The 21,076-nt window shown below is 49.6% G+C and overlaps 1 protein-coding gene across 1 annotated transcript in view; it reads left to right on the top strand.

Moving 5' to 3' along the window:
• Positions 1–21,076, top strand: part of LOC149333339 (uncharacterized) — a 76,049-nt gene that overhangs the window by 42,067 nt on the left and 12,906 nt on the right. The window contains exons 9-11 of the mRNA XM_089557707.1: positions 395–701; positions 10,871–11,086; positions 14,653–14,775. Of these exons, the coding sequence (XP_089413833.1) occupies positions 395–701; positions 10,871–11,086; positions 14,653–14,775 (646 nt within the window). The remainder of the gene's footprint in view (positions 1–394; positions 702–10,870; positions 11,087–14,652; positions 14,776–21,076) is intronic.

Genomic DNA, 21,076 nt, shown 5'->3' with positions numbered 1-21,076 from the left:
GTCCATTTCCGCATATACAGGCATTAACCCATTAACGCTATAACGCTGTACTCTGAAGGCGCAGCTTGTATATCGCCTGCAGTTTCTTCTTGACTTGTGCATACTCGACTCCTGGGAGCTCATTCAGGCGAACAGCTTCTAGTAGACCTATACGCTATACAAGTAATATTCAAGGCCTTCGTAAGGGTGAGGGACTTGAAGCTGCGTCGCATACTCTTTCTGGACTCTGAACTTTGAGGCCTCTGATACTTTCCGCTTCTTCCTTTCTCAAGAAGTTATAGCGATAGCGATAGAGGCAACGGCCACAAAGAGTAGGGCACCACTGATCACCAACGACTCCATCAAGCAGAGGAAAAGAATGGCCTGCTAGTCTTGATACTTCTTTTTCATGCAGGTACTTTTCCCCTCGGCGCCTGTACGTCCTGGAGCGGCTGCCAATCGCCTACTGCTCGGAGCTCATCTACTACGCCCTGTACGTGACCAGGACGGTGACCATGAAGCGTCGCACCCTGGATAACGAAATATTTGCCGCCATCGTCAGCCTTCGGGAGAGGCGACTCCACCGGGGCAAGAAGATGCGTCTCCACGTCGCCTTGGGAGGGTCGCGCCGGGACTCACCCACGCTGGTGCGCCTCATGGAGAATTACGAAGTCCGCGAAGCCGCCATCAAAGATCTTCAATCGCTCAGACAAGACTTCGACGTACGTGCATGGCAGCACTCTATCGCTGCTTGGAGAGGGCCAGCTTTTGCTCGCGATGGTTATGCAAGGTGTTTTCTCGAGCCGCTTAAGAAGAGAAAATGAGCAAAAGGAAATGACCACGGTACATGAATGGGACAAGCTTCACCACTTATTCCTTATGACATAATTGTTATTCAGTGCGAAGAGTAACTGTGGCTGACATCTATTTGTAGTCTGTGAGGGGGTAATGTTTGCTTTCCATGGATTGAGTCATCGCAATGCGGTTAGAACCAAAGAATTAACGCTCAGACGCTTTTATTGCTTTCTAGCTCCGAGTGCCCAGACCACCCAACGCTCCTAAGTGTGCTAACGACGTCAAGCGCAATGAAGATTTGAAAAACATTAAGGCAGTAATCAACAGAAAAGGTGACGTCGAAAACTACAAAAAGCGAAATTCATAAATGTTATCTTTGTCTTGATAAGATAACTATACAGCCACTAAACAGTGAACATCCAACCCTTGTGACCATAAAAGAAATGAGCATGCATTGAGCAGGGTTCTCAGCTGCAGAATAAGTTGTTGCCGTCAGTCATAACACAGAGCAAACATCGTGGCTTTATTTGGCACTTTGCAGAATACCAATACATCCAAGAATTTCGAGAAAAAAGTTGAATTGTGCTTCCTTATCTAATGTCTGTTTCTTCTGTATCATGTGGTTTTATTCTCTATAAGGTGCCGTTCTCTTTTAGCTTTTCTCCACCCTCTAGCAGCAACTAAAAAAAAAAACTACAAAGACTTCGATATAATGGACTTTTAGATGTCGAAAGCTGTAAATTAGGCGGAACGGTGGGGACTCATGCATACACTTTGCAATGTGACGCGTACTGGTAACGCATATAAATGCTTCGAAAAACACATATAGGGCGAGCAATGCCCCGTTCGTTTTTGAGAGGAAGGCGAAGGCAGCAAACAGTAACGGTGTCAGATGAACAAAACCAATCAGATCACTGCTGTTCACTGCATCTCGTGAAAAGTGATCAGGAGGCAGGCTTTGAGCACGCGCTGTGAGAGGTTGCATCTGTGTAAAAGCTGCACTAAAAACTAATGAGCTGTATTGATCGTATTGAAAGATAATTGACGTCTCTGGCAGTAAAAGCGGTGCCTGTCCTGAGTGCTTTTTTGTCAAAGCATGCATTGCGCCATAAAAGTTTGTCTTTTCAGACGGCTGCATTCAGCACTGCCCAACAAATATTCAAAATAATAGTAACTCACTGTATGGACAAGAGCGTTTTACCCGTTTTGGATGTGAATGTATATGCACAGCAATAAGCTTAAAACCTCAATGAAGGAAACCGATGTAATCAATAGCAAAAGCGTACGAATGGCCTATAGGCACTAGAAACTGACCGTGTTGTTTGGCTCTGCCTCGTCCACAGCGTTCGTTTACCCGCCTCGCACGTTATTATGTATTATATCTGTGTATTATATCTGCATTTATTCAATGCCCATTGTTATCTGATGTCTTTTTGTGTTCTTTCTATTGCTCTTATGTTTTGCTATTTTATGCCTTTTTTGTTAAATTATGCCCGCTAACTATTGTATAACTTATTCATTGCCGCAAATTACACTAATAGGTTTTAACTTGATTGTATACTTTTATAGCATCTCTGCAAAACTTATGCACTTTCCTTATGTATTCCTGATGGGAGGTCCCCCAGACAGTTTTCACTTTGGGACCTCCTACTGTACTAACTTTTTTATGAAACTCACAACTCATTTGTATTTCGTTTTAATAAACCTAAACCTAAACCTAAACGTTATAGGCAGAGTAAACTGTCGTCCTGCATTAAGCCACATACTGTATCGAGAAGAATTGTGCAGAATAGAACGAACCCCTGCCTAGAGCCTTCACAGATTAGAGAAAGTGTTTGAATCATTCAAAACCTCAGCAGTCATGCAAGCATTGCGGAATCACGGTGCAGGAGAGGTTTGTGTAAATATATTGGAAGATATCTGCAAAGGACGCAGAGCTAACGTAGTCGTCCTACATAGTCAGCAATACAATTCCTGTAACGAAGGGCGTCAGGCAGAGAGACAGGACCTCACGAATGCTCATTGGCGGCTGTTTACAGGAGCTTTTCAGAGGCCTGGATTGGGAACAGTTTGGTATAAGAGTCAATAGAGAATACCTATATTAGCGATTCACTGGTGACATATTCCCTTGCTAAGTCACCCCGCAAATGAACTGCAAAACATTATCAGTCACCTAGAGAGGCAGAGCAGAACGGTGGGTCTAAAATTGATACGCAGAAAACTAAGTAGTAGTTTCAACAGCTTCGGAAGGGAATGACAGTTTACAATATAAAGCGAATTGCTATAAGTGGTATAATCTGGTATAATTCTTTGTTACCCTTAGCGAAAAAGAGGATGTGCTAAAAATGCATTTCAAACGTATTGTATTAATTTCATATTTATTTCGCATTTTTTTGTCCTTATGCTTAAACTGCAATACGAATGCTTTCTAAGTATACTAGGAATAATATTTTAAACGTTCTTAAAAATACGTGAAAAGTACATTTTTGCCCGCTTAGCATATTTATAATGCATTAAAAATATAATGAAAATATACATTAGAAATATACTAAAAATATACATTTAATACATTAAAAATTTGTTTACTCGGGCTTAAAAAAAGTCTACTGGGCGGCTCCATGGAATGACACGGGTTAATTCATCAACTGGAGAACAAATCGTACACGGGTATTTATCATTAATCAACAGGAGTCTGATATTATAAGGTCACGTGATTGAATGGGAACGGCAGATACCTACATACAGCATACTAAGACGACAGCGACACAGCAAACAACAAATCCTACGACAAGCGCTATACTTGGCTTGCCGTATATATACCCAGCGAAAGCGACGCACTATTTTGCACGGTGATGCCTTTTTTTGCGCAAATACTGTGGGCTTCCAAATTATCGCAGAAGTACCCTACTGGTCGCGTTCGAATCTGGGATTAATTGAGAACGGAATTGCTATTTGAAACTTGCGTCAGGCACAGGTCAGGAGTCGAACTGTCAACCAACAGATACATGGGCGTGTAAGGGAGCCGGTCTGCCCTGCCACACGGGGTCCTTTCCGCTGGCTTATTCGGACCCAGAAGTACCCAAGGCGCTTTTGCTGGTATAATGATATCACGTTCTCACACGGAAATGTTCGAATGACATTGAGTGGAATGGCCTTCGAGAATAGGAATGACATTCGGAATTCGGACTCGATGGACTGCCGCGGTGCTGCACGACACTTTCGAAACGCATTCGAAAGCCTCAGCTCGTTTTCAGTGTACAGCGACGACGACGACGGCGGTCACACTAGTCCGACAACGACAGTATATATCACGCTGAACAACAGCATGTAATTATAGTGAAATATCTAGTTTACTATAATATGATTCTAGAGGGACACGTTTTTCAGGCCAACGACACCGACGAATCCGGTCGGCGGACGGTCAGCCTTGTCGGCGGCTGAGCGTGTGGGGATACACATGAATCCCCTGCCCCATTGTAACGGCCGCGCGTAATTATCACGCGATGCTATGCGCGCGCCGTTCGGGAGGTTTTGCGAGGGAGGGCACTCTCGCCACCCCCGCTTCCTTTCGCTCCCCGCCGCGGAGACTTTCCCTCTTTCCCCTCTTACAACGGAGAGACCTCCTCTCCACAGCCCGGGAGGAGACGCGATTCTCCCGAGGTTCGCTCGTCTTCTGGCGGGAGCCGTGCACACGCACGGATCATAGATCTGCCACGGAGACCGCTGCCCTTATCGCCCGGCCACCGTGTGTGACTTGACCGCCGCGGGCCGTGAGCGAGGAACCACGCGAGGTGAGCGGAACCTTCTTCCCCTACATTTTTGCGTGCGTTCTGCCCTTTGTGTTTTTCACCCCCGTACGCGAGCGGAACACTCGCCCTCGTTACGGCGGTTGTATTGTTGCTGCTGCATTGTATTGCTCGGGAGCAATAAACGCTCCTCCGAGTAGCATACTCGTGTTTGTCCCCTCTGGCCCGAACCCGCCGTGGTTGCGACTCACCGCACCGCGGGTTGGGGGTCACAGCTCTGACTGCTAGGGCTGGCACGCTGGTGCTAGAGAGCGACAACTGCTTCTAGCCCTTTGAGCGTTACTACAGGAATAACCCCCATATTCTTGGCGCCCAACGTGGGGCCAGAGGTGTGACAAACCGAGTGTCTGTGTGACCGACTGCCGACATACAGACTAGCCATGGCGGCGAGCGGGATTGACATCCAGTCCCTGCTGTGGTTGTCCAATACGGCTTCTCAGCAGCAACATCCTGGTCACGGCACTCACTTGGCTGAGACGCCTAGGCGAGCCGTCCGGACGCCTAGCGCGATGGACGCTACCCCTCCAGCGTTACGACTTTACCGTGCGCTACAGGAGGGGCAAGAACAACGTGGTGGCGGACGCACTTTCGCGCGCGCCCGTTGACGGCTTGGGAAGTAACAACACTGCCCACTCCGCCGCGCCCGACAGCCAGAGCAGCGCGACTGCCGCGCAGCTCACACAACGCCCCGAGGGAAGGAACACCCCACGTTCCCAGGGCGAAAGCGTGAACCACTTGGAAGGCGTCAGTTCCGTGGTGAGCGTTTTCAGCAGAAGGGAGCTATTGGAGGCACAGCGGGAGGATCCATTTTGTCGAAAAGTGTTCGACGGGCTCAGGGAGCCGGGCGGCGCGGCCGCGGCGCACATGGAGGCAACTGGTATTGTTGTCCGTGCGGGGCGCTCGAACACAGCTGGTAATGCTGTGAGCGCGATGGATTCCTATCTGCTCGAGTCCGATGGCATCCTGCTGAGATATATCCCCTCCGAGAAGGATACACACGAGTCCTTCAAGGTGGTGATTCCACGCACGTTGAGAGGAGAACTTTTACGCTACTTTCATGACACGTGCATCGCTGGGCATGCGAGTGGCCCTAAGACTTACCTCAAGTTGTGCCGCCTCGCTACCTGGCCTGGCATGAAGCGGCTTGCGATACGCTACGCCCGCTCGTGCGACGTGTGCCAGAGGGAACGAGTGGCCTGTGGAGAACACCCTCCCCCGCCAGCAGGCAGCCGCACCGAGACGCAAGGCTCGACAACAGAGCCCGGCGCCTCGTTACAACTTGCGCCCACGGCAGAAACAACTCTGACCAACGCGCAGGGAGTAATTTCTCCTGCTTAATATGGACGGAACACCCCTTCCATATTTCGCACCGTGGCTTCCGGAGCAAGCACACGCTTTCTCTTCGGAAAAGACCGAGCGGGGTTAGACTAACTGAAAGAAAAAAAATAAGAAATGTGTGTAAATCGTTAAAAGTAACTAAAAAGAAAAGACAGCTTTGCAGCCGCAGGCCAGCCTTCACAGCGTGCCCGGAGGAGAGCCAGCGGACGCCGCAACGACCGTTGCTGCTTCTAACAGCGAGAGCTAGGCCGCTTGGAAGGCGGCCGCATTCCGGAGCCAAGAGCCCGCTGTCGCCACCAAGTTGCGCAGAAGAAAAACAGCTTCCGGTCGGCCGCAGGACGAGCGAACGGGAATTTGGGGAAACCGGGGCCTGTGTCTGCCGCGGCGAAAACTGCGGCAGAGAAGCCGTCTTGGAGTCCCCCTGTCCCCGCGGCAGCGGCTTCGCCCACGAGGGAAGCTTGGTGCCCCGCTGGGCCCGCCTCGCAAGTTCTCTGTGGCAGAGGGAAAATGGGTCGGCGCGCCTTTGTCACCCCCCAACCAGAGGAAAAGAGGGCGAGCCAAGAGCAAGCGGTTCATCCAGCTGAGTGGGGGCTTGCCGTACGCTACGACACGGTGCGTAATTGCCCTGAGCCTGCCTGCCGCCCGCGCGTCCCGGCAAAGCTGCCCTGGCCGACTCACGGGACCTGCGGTCATCGACCCCCTTCAACCCTGGGCTCCACGGTCGTCCATGGCGGTCGTCTACACTGCCTTACTGCCCTGGCGTCCACGGCCTTCGACGGCGGCACTGCTGGCTGTGAGCTGAATCTTTTCTTAATTCGTTTTAAAGTTAAACGGCGTTTCGCCGGCCCCACTCGGTATACCCTTTTGTGTGAACGCGGTCACTTTTCAGCCGTAGAGCAGTTTTAAGGAGGGGGGGATGTGGGGATGCACATGAATCCCCTGCCCCATTGTAACGGCCGCGCGTAATTATCACGCGATGCTATGCGCGCGCCGTTCGGGAGGTTTTGCGAGGGAGGGCACTCTCGCCACCCCCGCTTCCTTTCGCTCCCCGCCGCGGAGACTTTCCCTCTTTCCCCTCTTACAACGGAGAGACCTCCTCTCCACAGCCCGGGAGGAGATGCGATTCTCCCGAGGTTCGCTCGTCTTCTGGCGGGAGCCGTGCACACGCACGGATCATAGATCTGCCACGGAGACCGCTGCCCTTATCGCCCGGCCACCGTGTGTGACTTGACCGCCGCGGGCCGTGAGCGAGGAACCACGCGAGGTGAGCGGAACCTTCTTCCCCTACATTTTTGCGTGCGTTCTGCCCTTTGTGTTTTTCACCCCCGTACGCGAGCGGAACACTCGCCCTCGTTACGGCGGTTGTATTGTTGCTGCTGCATTGTATTGCTCGGGAGCAATAAACGCTCCTCCGAGTAGCATACTCGTGTTTGTCCCCTCTGGCCCGAACCCGCCGTGGTTGCGACTCACCGCACCGCGGGTTGGGGGTCACAGCTCTGACTGCTAGGGCTGGCACGCTGGTGCTAGAGAGCGACAACTGCTTCTAGCCCTTTGAGCGTTACGACAAGAATAGACCCCATAAGCGAGAGCACGGTGATGAGGCGGCGGTGTGTGTATGCTCGCGCTTCTAAATGAGCGAAACGAACTGCTATATTTCACGTGTGCATACCTGAACACTCACCAGCGATAAGCGCTTGCCAAATCAGTTTCAATCGACGACGGCTCTGTTCCCTTCCGCGACGACTAGGCCCAGCGAGTTCGCAGGGTTGGATCTGTGATTTCGGCGGTTGTGAAGAGCGAATCACAAGCTTTAGCGAATGCAAATGGTCACCAGGTGTAGTTTTGGCAACAGTGACCTGAAATCAACTATTGCTTACATCGCAGGGCACGCGTACGATGAACGGGAATCGCCGGTGTGACCCAGACTGCCGAGCCGTGCTTTACGGCCAGCAGCAGTCGTCGCCGTCGCTAGCTTGTGGATAACAAGTTAGGCCGTTTCAGTTAAAGCGAACAGTCGCCATACATACTTCTGGATAAAGTAGTTTAAAAAAAAGTACTGGTCACGTCGGAGAAAGCCGGGACAAGAAGCGAGAAGCGCCAGTCCTGCGCGATGCCAACAACCCGGCTTTCTCAGGCGTGCGATCGCATCATCGCTTCCCACGCATTGTAGCACTGCGTAAACAATCACGAGTACAACCAGTAAAAAAGAAAACAGATTGTTTATTAGAACCAAAGCGCAGATTGCGTTTTATGTTATGTAAACAAGCGATGTAAACAACAGTATGAGTGCAGTCGTCCTCATCGGCGCACTCCCGGGGAAATTTCATGCTGACGCGGTTAATATTCATTGGCGTAATATTATCTTCAAGCACTCCCTCAGACAGAACACGTGTAGCATCGTTAGATGACATTCGGCTGGAAGGCATTCGAAGCGCCCGTGTAGCAGGGGTATAAGTGGTGATCACCTTCCTGCTAGAAGTTACTATAAACGAAAGGATGACGAGAAAGGGAAAGTTTTCACTCTTCGCTGAAACGTCATTTCGAGCCCTAGATTGTTCCACGGTAGCTTGAAGTGTAATGCAAATATGTTTACGCGGACAACCCATTTGTTAGAATTTAAATATACTTCAGACGGATTAATTGCGTATTTACGAAAGTACACTTTAAATAGATGGCCAGCACCAAAATGCGATGTCCCGAAACTCGATTTTGAGCATTAGATTGTTCAACGACAGCTTGTAGTGCGCTGCAAATATGCTAATGCGGACTGCCAATTTGCTAGAATTTCAGTGTTCTTTGGACGAATTAATTACGTATTTACGGAAGTACACTTCAAATACATTGACGACACGCAAATGCCATTTCCCGAAACACGATTTCGAGCACTCGACTGTTCATGGCAGCTAGAAGTGTGCAAAGACGTTTAAAAGGACTGCCCGTTTGTTAGGATTGAAATATATTTCGGATGAATTAATTTCATATTTACGAAAGTTCACTTTTAATACATTGACAAGATGCTAAAACTGCATACATATACGTTTACAAGGGCTGCCCGTTTTCTAGAATTGAAGTATACTTTCGATGAATTAATTTCATATTTCCGAAAATACACTTTTAATACACTGACAAGATGCTAAAACTGCATGCATATTTTTTCATGTATTTGAAAAGTGCTCGAAGTATGCTTTAAGTGAGGTATTTTTCGCACATTTTAAAAATATATTTCGAATACCAAGCATGAAATTTCAGAAACGTATTTCCTACATATTTTTAGTGCATTCATGAATACAAAATATGTTTAAAATACATTTTAAATAGACCTCCGTATATTCCAAACGTATTAGTTTTTGCTAAGGGTACCAATGCTGCAAATTTTTTTTCTGGTACCCACCCCTGTTACAATCCCTCTGGGGATTGACAGTATATTTAAATAAATATTAAATAAATTAGGAAATATTTCAACTACCTAATCTCGAGAACGAAATAACTAGAAGAACAAGAATGGGGTGGAGCATATTTGGCAGGTTCTCTCAGACCATGAATGATAGTTAACAAATATCCCTTCAAATCAAAGTATATGACAGCTGAATCTTACCGGTACACACCTATGTGGTGAAACGTGGCGGATAACGAAAAGGGTTCAACTTAAGGACGGCCCAGCGAAATATGTAAAGGGATGATAGGTGTAACGTTAAGACACAGGAGGATGGCAGACTGGGTGACGAAACAAACGCGGGTTAATGACATCCTAGTCTAAACCAAGAGGAAGAAATGGGCTTCGGCAGGGCATTTAATGCGAAGGCAAGATAACCGCTGGCCCAAGAAGGCAAGCGTAGCAGGGGACGGCAGAAAGTTAGGTGGGCGGATGAGATTAAGAAATTTGCGGGCAAAGGTTGGCCAAAGCTGGCACAGGACACGGTTATGATAGTTGGCTTAGTCGCGCTGATGATGGTGTTAATTATGTTAATTTGTGAGGTTTTATCAGCCCACTGGTGGGATGCGGAACTTGTTTCTGGATAGATTCTTCAAAATTCCAGACTGTGGGGCGGGATCCTGATACTGTCACCTCGAAAGGCGGAAAGAACACCCACACTAAAAACACCGCTTAGTGGTGTCGTCTGTTCGTGTCGCCTTTTCCGCGCCTTTAAAATTTGGAACATATTCATGTTGAGGGCGCTAGCTACGTGCAGTGTTGAAAAAAGTAAAATGGAAAAATGCGGCTTCAAAGTAGAGAACAGGCAGGGAACGTCGTGACAGAGTAGAGCAACCTGGTGTCTTCTGCCTTCTACGACTTCTACGCGCCTTTAACATTTAGTAGCTAGATTCATGTGGTGGTTGGTAGGTAAGTGCACTGTCGAGAAAAGTATAGAAGAAAAATGCAGCTTCACATTGCCAGTAATACAGCGAATGTCGCAGCAGACTACAAACGACCTGGTGGTTTCTGGCTTGCGTCATTTTCGCGCCTTTCGCGTTTGGAACATCAATTAACATTGGGGGAAGTAGCTAATTGCACTGCGGACAAAGGTATAGAGGGTAATTGCGGCTTCATATTGGAAAGAATACAGCGAGTTCCGAGACAGAGTAGAGCAACCTCGTGTCTCCTGACTTGTGTCGCCTTTTCGCGCATTTAACATTTAAGACACAGATTCATGTTGGGACGGTAGCTAAGAGCACTATGTAGAAATTGCAGAGAGAAATGCGACTTCACAATAGAAAAAAAAGACAGCGAATGTCGTGAGAGACCACAGCGACCATATTGAGTGTGGGAACGCGTTTTCCACACTTCGCGCAAAATTTTCCTATTTTACAGGACATCCTAACCAATGTCTTTACATTGACATCTTTTGCCGCTTAAGTCCGGGCACTGACCATGGTTGTCAGGGCAGAGTTAGGCTGCACTGCTGGCCAAGGCGGGCTGGACGCATAGTCTGAGCGGATGTCGCACTTAACAGGGCGTGACCATCCACTGGGACCGGCCGGGAGACTCATGTGACAAGGAGTTCACGAGGTCCTTCTTCCGAGCCCTGATCGAGGAACTGCGCAGGCACAGATTCGCCGTGATTCTCACGGTGCCGCCTGTGGTCGAGCTGGTGCGCAGGTATTGGCTCATCAACCTCATGCGCTACCTCGAATACGTCATCGTCCTGACTCACACGCTACGCAGGAAGGTAAATATGCCATAGACGCCGGCCTTCACGGGGCAGCGCTGCTTGGTCGCAGTGAGACTGCAATGGAAACACCTGATCATGTTTCTGATTCATGGCAGCGATATGATCCGGTGCATCTCAATTATTTTCCCGGTTTGTTCAGTACCCAAAACTGGGTATTGAGCCCTCAAACTAGCAGTTGAATGGAGTTATGTCGTCAGCGAGAATTTGACTTCCTAAAATTTTTTTTTGACATTTCTCCTGTTAGCAACAGTTTTAAAATCAGTTCGCTTTTTGCTGAGGTTCTGTCGGCCCCAATTATAACGAAGCTGGAGGTCATGCGCATTCCGTTCGTTGTATCCGAAGTTCGTAGTAAAGCGACGTTTTATGTTAGGGCTAAAAATACAAATAGCGACAACACTACTGTTTACTTGTCCAAGAAGTCGCTTATACCAGACTTCTTCGAAACACCATCCTCCTAGAATGCTGTACAAGCTCTCCAGCGTGGTCATGTAGTCGAGACTCTTGCTGCCAATTAGCTGCTTCAGTGGCAGGTGGGTAACTGAGATCGCTTGAAGTGTTGATGGAAGCGGCTGGCAGGTCGGCCTCCTCGAGTCACTAGAGCGAGCAGCACTCCTTTTAATGATCCGGGGGTCCTGCTTCCTCACATCTAGTTATGGACCTTCACCCTATCTTGGTAGTGAACCCGGTGTGGTGCGCACCACCAGCGCAAAAGCAGAGGCACCTCTGTTTCCCCGCCTCCAATTCTCGTCAAGGTTGTGAAGATCCACGACGAAGCTAGCGCAGCCTACGAGAGCACAGAAGGTATTGCCTGCTGTCTGCGCGGTGCAATGCCTGTTGCAGCGGCGTCGAGGCCGGAGAGTCGAATGGCCAGTTGACCGAAGCCACTTGACAGGTTTGGCCAGCAAGGCATTCCATGTGGCTGCGGTTCAAGCTGAAGAGAAATAGGTGCCATTGGTTGACCGCCGAATCGCTCTCAGCGTTGGCCCTCTCTCACGCACATCACGCTTCTGCTTTGACCAGCCGGAACACGCACACGCAATAACTGACTTTGAAGCCCGTCGTCGCGCGCTTCGTTCGCGGTTATCTGGAGATTCAGTGCGAAGATTGCTATTGTTTTTGTGGTGGTAGCCGCGTTCCTGAGAGGGGGCGGGGGGTCACTGGTGATTAGTGGTTTTCTATAGACTCTGGTCTGGCAAGAAGCGTGCTTTTTTTAATTAATTGGAGGGCGACGTGCAGGCGCTCCCTTGTTCACTCTTATCCAGTTGTGCGGCCAGTGTTCTATCTCAGAAGCGCTTCTATTGCCCTAATGCATATTTTTAGGGTAGCACCACTCTCGTTCAAAATGAACGGGTATTCGTTATAACTGCTGCCGCTATATAAGGCCTTGGCTGTAATTTAGAGTTAATTTTAGCTGACATTTAGGTTGTGAAAAAATTTGAAAAGGTAGAAATGGTACGTCGCTAGTTCGACGAAACAATTTGCTTTTTACGGACGGAGATGGGAAGTTGCACAAATTTGGCCGTCGCGATTGCAACGAACGTGTGTGAAGACACCACTGCGATATCTTATTTTATTCATGCCCTTTTGATTCTTTTCGTGGTTCTTGCTTCGCTCTTAAAGCGTGCTTTTGGGTTTGCAGTTTCGCTCGCTGTGCCTTTATCTATAGTAAGTTGACGGGCTATTTGGCAGGACGCTGGCGGCCAGTTATTCATTCGCACACTGCTAACGCTACATATTTCCTAGTTGGTGTTAACTTATTTCTTTATTTACCACCAAAGCCTATGAGGTGTTACAGAGTGCGTAGGTACAGGGGTTGAACGAAAACAAATCCTGAAGATTGAAGAAATCAAAGGGGATAACAGAGCACACGCGTACACTGAACATATGATGTAAAGCTTAAAACTAAATGGAATTGGCAGAGCATCAATAAAACACAAACCAATTATCGAGCTAGGCAGACAGGAAAAATTTTACCGCGTATTTGAATGCTATAGGATCTAATATCCAGGCAATGGAGGGTGGCAGGTGGCTGCAATTTCTGATAGTTTTTCGACAAGGAAGAATAAAAAAAAACTGCTTTGCGCGGAAACGTGAGGCGCCAACTAGATATGTATCATCGACACGTGCTAAGTAAGCTGGTTCAAAAACGAATTCACTTTTCAGTAAGGGGCTGGGGAAATAAATTTTGCGGGACGCCCGAACGCGAAACCTTCCTCGACCTCGAATATTTGAGTTCAGCAGACCTAGTTGTAAGTTTATTAGGGAAGCACTCCCAGTGCGCTCACAAATAGGGAGAATGAAGCGCACTGATCGATGCTGGATTGCTTCAATGTCGTGAGTTTGTGTACAATGACTTGACATCCCGTAGCGCTCAGGCATACTCTGGTTTAGGTCGAATTGATGTTTGATACAAAATGAGCTTGGGGTCTTGAGTTATTAGCTTGGAATTAGTGAATTAATCCATTCCGGATTATTTAAGACAAGCTATCCAGTGACCCTTGAAAAATATGCTACTAACATCAGTGCTAGCTAAGACGTCAGTCATGAATGATTCGTTTAAGCGCCACTGAAATCCAAAGCATATTTGATAGTCTCTCATAACAAGAACACACAATGTGCATCGTAATGGTTTTGAAAGGACTCTCACACTTCTGAGAGTCAGCATTGCGTTCTTGTTGTCTCCTGCTTCTGGCGACATTGCCTGCGTGAGCTCGCTATTGATTCTGGCTGCATCATCTCATCTAAGCAGTGAAAGCTCTCACAACACAATTTCCCGTGCTGCATCGCTTCAAGATCGAGCGGCTCCGTAACTACACGTAGTTGTTTCTTCAGTTAGAGTTCACGCCGAAGTTCTCCAAGTTCTTCTACCGGTATTACATCTAGCTACAAATAATTGGTGCCATGATCTAAGCAGCACGAGCCACGCCACGCTTGAGCCAGGAATTATGCTCCAGCTGTTGTAGCGCGTGCTTACGCCACTATGTAGACAGCTTCACTTTTCCAGCAGGACGACGAGGTGCTTGTAGCCTGATATCTCACTAAAGTATATGGGTCGTGAAATGCTGGACAATTAAGTGTGCGGTGTCTTTGCTGGGTGTCTTATATGGCTAGGTGAATGCAATGTAATTCAACAAGGGGAAGCTTTGGGCCAGTTGGTCAGACATGTTGGGGAGGAGAGATGACCGCAAACTTGACAGGACTGAAGATCGAGAAGAGGACAGGACGAGCGGTACCGCTCGTGCTGTCCTCTTCTCGATCTTCAGTCCTGTCAAGTTTGCGGTTATCCCTCCTCCCCAGCAATGTAATTCTTATCCGACAATATTGCCAGGAATTATATTCTTCCCAAAGTTTTCGCATTCTTTCCCCGGTCCCCACTCATCTGGACCACGTGACCCCGCGGACAAAATTCTTTAACCAACCTTCTTCCCGACAAACCTGAAGCTAATTTTTTGGTCAGCGAGTGAACGCAACACCTTTTGGTTATAGCGTCTTACGCCTATGTTATATAGCTGCTGTAAAAGGAGATCTCGTGTTCACGCTGAGAGGGCAAACATTTGCTGCAGGGATTGTTGGATTGTCCAGGAAGGCGACAATTCGCGGCAGCTTCCTACCATGCCGTCCGGGAGCACGTCTTTAAGGAGACGTCGAATCCCCTGCATGCCGCGAAGATCGTCTACTCCATATCGGTAAGTGATCCCGACTGCCAGTGTGCGTCCGCAATGGCTTAGCGTGCGCAAGGAGCTTCCGGAGATGGCAGTGTGCGTGCACAGAACGCAAGCGCGAGCCCCGCGTCTTGCGTACGTACGCAAACCAGCGGACTTTGCGTTGCGGTGCTTGCGTCGCTTTCGTTGTTAACGTTGACAGCATGGCGGCGCCCTGCCCGCCCGCTTTGAGCCAAATACTTTGGGAATTTGGGTAATTGGATTTTGAGGAAAATAAATGGCGCAGTCTCTGTCTCACATATCTAGGTGGACACCTGAACCACGCAGTACTGGAAAGGAGGAAGGTAGGAGTGAGAGAAGAGAGAAAGAGGTGCCGTAGTGGAGGTCTCCGGAATAACTGCGATCACCTGGGGATCTACGTGCGCTGACATCACACAGCACACGGGCACCGTTTTGCGTTCCGCCTCCATCGAAACGCGGCCGCCGAGGTCGGGTTTGAACCCGGGTACTCCGGCTCGGTAGCCGAGTACCTTAACTACTCAGCCTCCGCGGAGGGTTCGGGGAATTTTTAGATTTTGTTCTTTGCAAACTAGGGCAAAGCGCGACTAAGTTGTCCACCGACCCAAGGATCCACTTACACGCTTTTCGTTTCCTCAAAAGCAAAGGAGGCTTTAGACTTTGTACGCGCCGCGGTGGCGCAGTGGCTAAGGCGCTCGGCTACTGAGCCGGAGTACCCGAATTCGAAACAGACCGCGGCGGCCGCGTTTCGATCGATGCGAAACGCAAAAGGCGCCCGTGTGCTGTGCGATGTCAGTGCACGTCGAAGATCCCTATACTCCGTTTCATACATCATGTGCAACGCGGTGAAGGCTACGGAAGTAGTCCGCAGAAAAAAATAAAGAGAGGTGCATCCCTCCGCGCTGTTTTGTGGCCGTGTGGTCTAACGCGTCGCTCCATCTTCCTCCCTTCCCGTTACGGCGAGATTTAGGTGTCCACCGAGATATGACAGATACATTTCCTTTCCTCAAAAACCAATTTACCTACGAGCAAGGCGTATTTGTCCGCGTTTCAGATTGGTCCAAATTGTCGTCACACCGCTGAGCTGGACGCCATTTTCTCAAAAGTAAAAGGGAGGCGGACAGAAAGAGTAAACACGGCGGCCAGCGGGGACAGCGAAAATGAGAAATGGAAAAAGACGACACACGCAAAATACAAAATCACAGATCTCGACCGATTAATTCGCAATATCGGTTTTTGTCACGCTGATGACAAATGTATTCCCACGAAGCCTGTCGGCAATGCATTTGTTATTTTTCGCTCACCACAAGCAACGCACTATTTTCTGTCACGGATGCAGGCTGCGCAAAAAAGAGCGCTAGCTTTGACAGCGTTGCACCTGATGTATGAAAGGGAGTATAGGTGATCGAAATTATTCCGGAGCCCTCCACTACGGCACCTCTTTCTTCGTTTCTTCTTTCACTCCCTCCTTTATCGCTTCCCTTAGAGCGCGGTTCAAGTGTCGCGTTCACCACCACCTATTCAACCGAAGAAAGCAGGCGGAAGAAGCCTAAATATGCAAGTCAGCGTTTAGACCCCAAAATCTGGCCTGCCAGACGCCAAACAAGGTATTTATGTGCAGATTGATAAATTGGTTTTTGCGGAAAGGAAATGGCACAGTATCTGTCTCGCATATCTCGGCGTACACCTGAACCGCGCAGTAAGTGAAGGGAGGAAGGTGGGAGTGAAAGAAGAAATAGAGAAAGAGTGAAATGTGGAAATGGGTCTGCCACTACTGACCAGTCGGCTGCTAATGCCAGTCAGCTTTCGGTCATGAATGCGCTAAGACGGAAGGCGTAAGTACAGTATTTTTTAATTGCAGTCGAGCTGAGCTCGGGAAAAATTTCAACCACCTTCGGACTTTTAAAGTTAACAGTACACGGGCCGCATTGCGTTTCGCCTCCATCCAAACGCGGCAGCCGTAGGGGGGGGGGGGGGGGGCTAAGTAGCCGAGCGCGCTAACCGCTGGGCCACCACGGCGGGTAAAGAAGCTCTGCGTTCGTTTCGAGAAAAAGGACGGGAGCATAACTGCCTGAAGTTACAGGTGGACAATACCGCCACCTCAAAAAACGACTGAGGTGCCCCCAGACCGAGTGCGCGAGTTATGCGCCCTTCCTTTCCTCAAAATCAAACGAAGGGCTTAGGCTGCTAGTTGGCTGTTTTTTTTTTTTCAAGAAAGAAAATCGCGCATTAACTGCCTCACTTCATGGTGGGCACCTCGTCAGCGCCGTAAGAGAAGGGAGGATGATGAGAATAAAAAAAGAAAGAACAGAGGTGCCGTGTAGGGGGTGAAAAACTGTTATCATCCGTTAAATTGTTGCAGAGAGGTAATCTCAGTGGTAAGGTGCTCGTCTACCGAGCCGGAGTACCCGGGTTCGAACCCGACCGCGGCGGCCGCGTTTCGATGGAGGCGAAACGCGAGAGGCGCCCTTGTGCTGTGCAATGTCAGTGCACGTTAAAGATGCCCAGGTGGTCAAAATTATTCCGGAGACCTCCGCTACCTCACCTCTTTCTCTCTTTCTTATTTCACTCCCACCTCCCTCCCTTCCCTAACGGCGCGGTTCAGGTGGCCGCCGATATATGTGAGACAGATACTGCGCCATTTCCTTTCCTCAAAAACCAATTTACTAATTTAGAGGTAATTGGGGTAGGGCCCGATTGACCTCTTTCCCTCACAATTCTAGGTGGAGCCCCTATTACGGGGCCCCATTGGCAAGCAACGCCGCCCGCGTCCATTGAACCAAGGACTTTTGAGCCTTGAGGTTTTGACAGCCTAGCGGACCGCCTTCGAATGCTCTCTGGTGCGGTTGGGTTTGGGGGGTGGGTGGGGATGGGGGGAGAGAATAGAAAGGTTTGATTGGCCCGCCCAAACCAGGTGGAAGGTGTCAGCCACCCTACAAAACTGGCGCTCCATCAAAGGATGTGTTGAAATGCTTAAGCACCAACCAGGTATAGAACAGGGTTGGTGAGCATTTGATGAGGAGGCGCTCATCAATGCGATCCAGTCCCTTACAAGGGGCCGGGTAGTGCCGGTGCTCCTCCTTGTAGTAATCGGTGATGTGTTTGAATGTAAGGATCAGATTGTCTGAGTGGGAGTGGGCTTCCAAGGACAGGTAGGTAATCCTGGGAGAGATTTCGAGGGCGACCTCATCGTCCTGTTCGTTTCCCTGGAGTCCCTGGTGACTGGGGGCAAAAATCAAGTCATGTGGAGTTGGAGCTTCCTATCGGCAGGTAGACTGCAGTATGCGCTGGGCAAGCGGTGGAGCCCATCTCAGCTCATAGTTCCGAGAGGCTCCTCGCGCGTCGATGGTGATGTGTTTCTACTTGGGTTTAGTGATAGCCAGAGCCATGGCAAACTCCTCCGCGTGTGTTGTGCTGTAGGTTTTGAAAGTGAGCCCGTTAACGGTGTTTATGCTGTGTACGACTGCAGCCATATACCACTCCCCGTATTGTGGGCCGGCAACGTCCACGTAATTCACATTTCTTAGTGGCCGTAGTAACGCGCCAGCGGTTCCGCGCGCGCCTGGTGACGACCGCTATGGTCTTCTCTGGACATGTTGCGGAGAAGGTGGGACCCTTACATGGCACTTGTATGCCTCCTAAATGTGAGGAGGAGACACCATTACAACGCGAAGGATAACCCCTGGAGCGCAATCCTACTTTGAGCGCTGGATATGATCCGGCGCTCGCCTTGAGCGGACGAGCTGGTCTGAAAAGATCCCAGTAAGACTGGGAGCATGCGAGGAGTGTGTGTAAGAAGTCTCCTGGTTTGCCGCAAAGTTTGCATGATGACGGGAACTGGCCTGGGTATCGGGCATGCAGCAGTATTGGGTATGAAGCAGTCCGGATTTGTAGTCACCAATGTGCAGCCTGCGCTATGGTGAGGGATGGAGTATGGGGCCGTATTCCCTTCGTTTGTCTTTGTAGTACGAGAGAATGTCACGGATGGAGAGCAGGCGCTCCGAGGCTCGTATAGGGGGCTCGACTCGTGCCCAGAATGTGAGACCTCGGGCTAGGCGATGAGCCTCCTTGTTGCCAGGGAGACCAGCATGTGCTGGCGTCCAGATGAGGGTTATGAGGAGCCGGGGCTGCCAGAAACGCAGTAAATGAGCAGCGGTGTTTGATATGTAGCCCTTGGCATAATTTAAAATGACAGATTTTGAATCGGAGACAATTTTTGTGGCAGATGTAGAAATGAGAGCAAGCGCGATGGCTGCCTCTTCTGCCTCTGTGGACGAATTGGTAATGATTGAGGTGGAGGTTAGAAGCTTTCCATTATTGTCGGCTACCGCCAGGGCTATACGGGAGCCTGTCGTATATTTCGCTGCGTCCACATACACCACCTCATGGTCCTCGCTATGCTGTTTGTGGAGGGTCCGAGCGCTTGCTACTTTGCGTTCCCTGTCTCGCTCAGTGTGCATGTTCTTGGAGATGGGGGTTACGTTGAGGTTAGAGCAGAGAGTGGCAGAAAACTAGCAGAGCCGTTAGAGAAAGAGCCGTTAGAGGCCGTTAGAGAAATTTTGAAGGGGAGCAGGTCAGGCCACGCTCCCGTACATATGCGTCGATGGTGGTTAGTGCCAATTGTAGGTGTTCTTCTATTTTGGCATCACTGCCATAGTTTGGCCAGACAGTGATGTGGTCTGCGTAGAGGCTGAGATGGATGACAGGAACTTGAGCGAGCTGTTGAGGTAGGTGAAGTGCTATGTTTAATGAAACAGGTGAGAAGACGGCTCCCTGGGGCGTACCTCGTGCTCCCAGCGTGAGCCCTGGTAGGCTGTGGTCGCCGAAGGTAAGCGTGGCTGTACGGTGGCTGAGGAAGTCTCGGATGTAGTTGTACATCCTGGTGCCGACTCCCGGGGTCGTAAGGTTTTCTAGGATAGTTGTGTGTGTAAAGGTATCAAATGCCTTACTGAGCTCCACCCCTAGGATAACTTTAGTGTCGGAGGTCTGCGAGTCGAGAATGTGACGTTTTAGCTGCAGGAAAACGTCCTGTGTGGAAAGCCCTGGTCGAACTTCAAACATGCTAGTGGGCATGAGATTGTTGCTTTCTAGGTGTTGGCAAAGCCTGCTCTGGAGTACATGCTCCATGAGTTTGCCAACAGAAGATGTGAGGGAGATGGGTCTGAGGTTAGAACTGAGCAGAGGTTAGCCAGGTTTGGGTATGAAGATGACTCTCGCCTCTTTGCATTGTGGTGGGAGGGTGCCCAGTTGCCAGCACTCATTAAAGTATTCTGTAAGTGCAGCAATGGATTGTGCGTCGAGATTCCTGAGAGCCTTGTTTATCCCCCTTCTGGGCCGGGGGCTGAGGACGTGTCAAGTGTCTGGAGTTGAGCCTGGACCTCTGCTTCTGTGATGGGTTGGTCAAGCTGGTTGTTAAGGCGGCCTGCATAATCACGGTGGTTTGCAGGAGGGTATGTGGGGAAGTATTCATTTCGAAGTTCTTGGAGGAGGTCTAGTGGAGGTATATCGGAAGTATGGATGAGTTTGGTGAGGGCGTGTCTTTGGGTAGTCTTAGACTGAGTGGAGTCTATTAATTGCCTAAAGAGGTTCCAGGTCTGAGGCAGACTCATATTGCCATCAAGCTTGTTGCACATAGATTCCCAGTTTTGACGTGAAAGTTTCGCTGCGTGTGTTTCTATCTCTTTGTTAAGCTGGGCAAGCCGAGTGTCCGGTTCCATCGCTGCCTTTGCCAGCGTCGCTCTAGGCCTGTTTTAGCCTCCCATAAATGTAGGAGGCGGGAGTCAATTGTGTCGCTTGGGCAGTCTTCGGGTAGAGTACGAGTTACGGATCGGACATCGCTTTTAGCTGCTCGGTCCATTCGGTGATGTCCGTGATGGGGGCGAAGGTGCGCGCTGTTCTACATGAGCGGAAATAGTCCCACATTGCGAGAGTGGAGCCTCTTGGAGGCCTGCGGTGTAGTTAAATGTGTAATAGAATCTCGATGATGAAATAGTCGCTACCTAGATTCTCTTGTGTGTTGCACCACGTGGCGTGAAGAAGGCGATGTGCGAAAGTGAGGTCTGGCGTAGTGTCTTTACAGAGACTGTTTCCCGGGCGTGTAGGAAAGGTGGGGTCCGTGAGCTGGGAGAGACCGGCTTGCTGCGCGGCTAACCATACCCGACGTCCTTTCGGTGTGTCGTGTGGGTAACCTAAGGCTGTATGTGGGGCGTTAAAGTCTCCCACGACGAGTAAGGGGCACTTGTTGGCTATACGCTTCGCGAGGGTAAAGAGGCGTTCGAAGTTACCTTGAAGGCACTTAGGGTGGCTA

This window comes from Amblyomma mixtum, chromosome 8, assembly GCF_055824585.1.
Source record: "Amblyomma mixtum isolate Tamu chromosome 8, ASM5582458v1, whole genome shotgun sequence".
In the NCBI taxonomy this organism is placed as follows: Eukaryota; Metazoa; Arthropoda; class Arachnida; order Ixodida; family Ixodidae; genus Amblyomma; species Amblyomma mixtum.
Note: the sequence above shows the minus strand (reverse complement) of the source record. Positions and strands in the feature narration are given on the sequence as shown.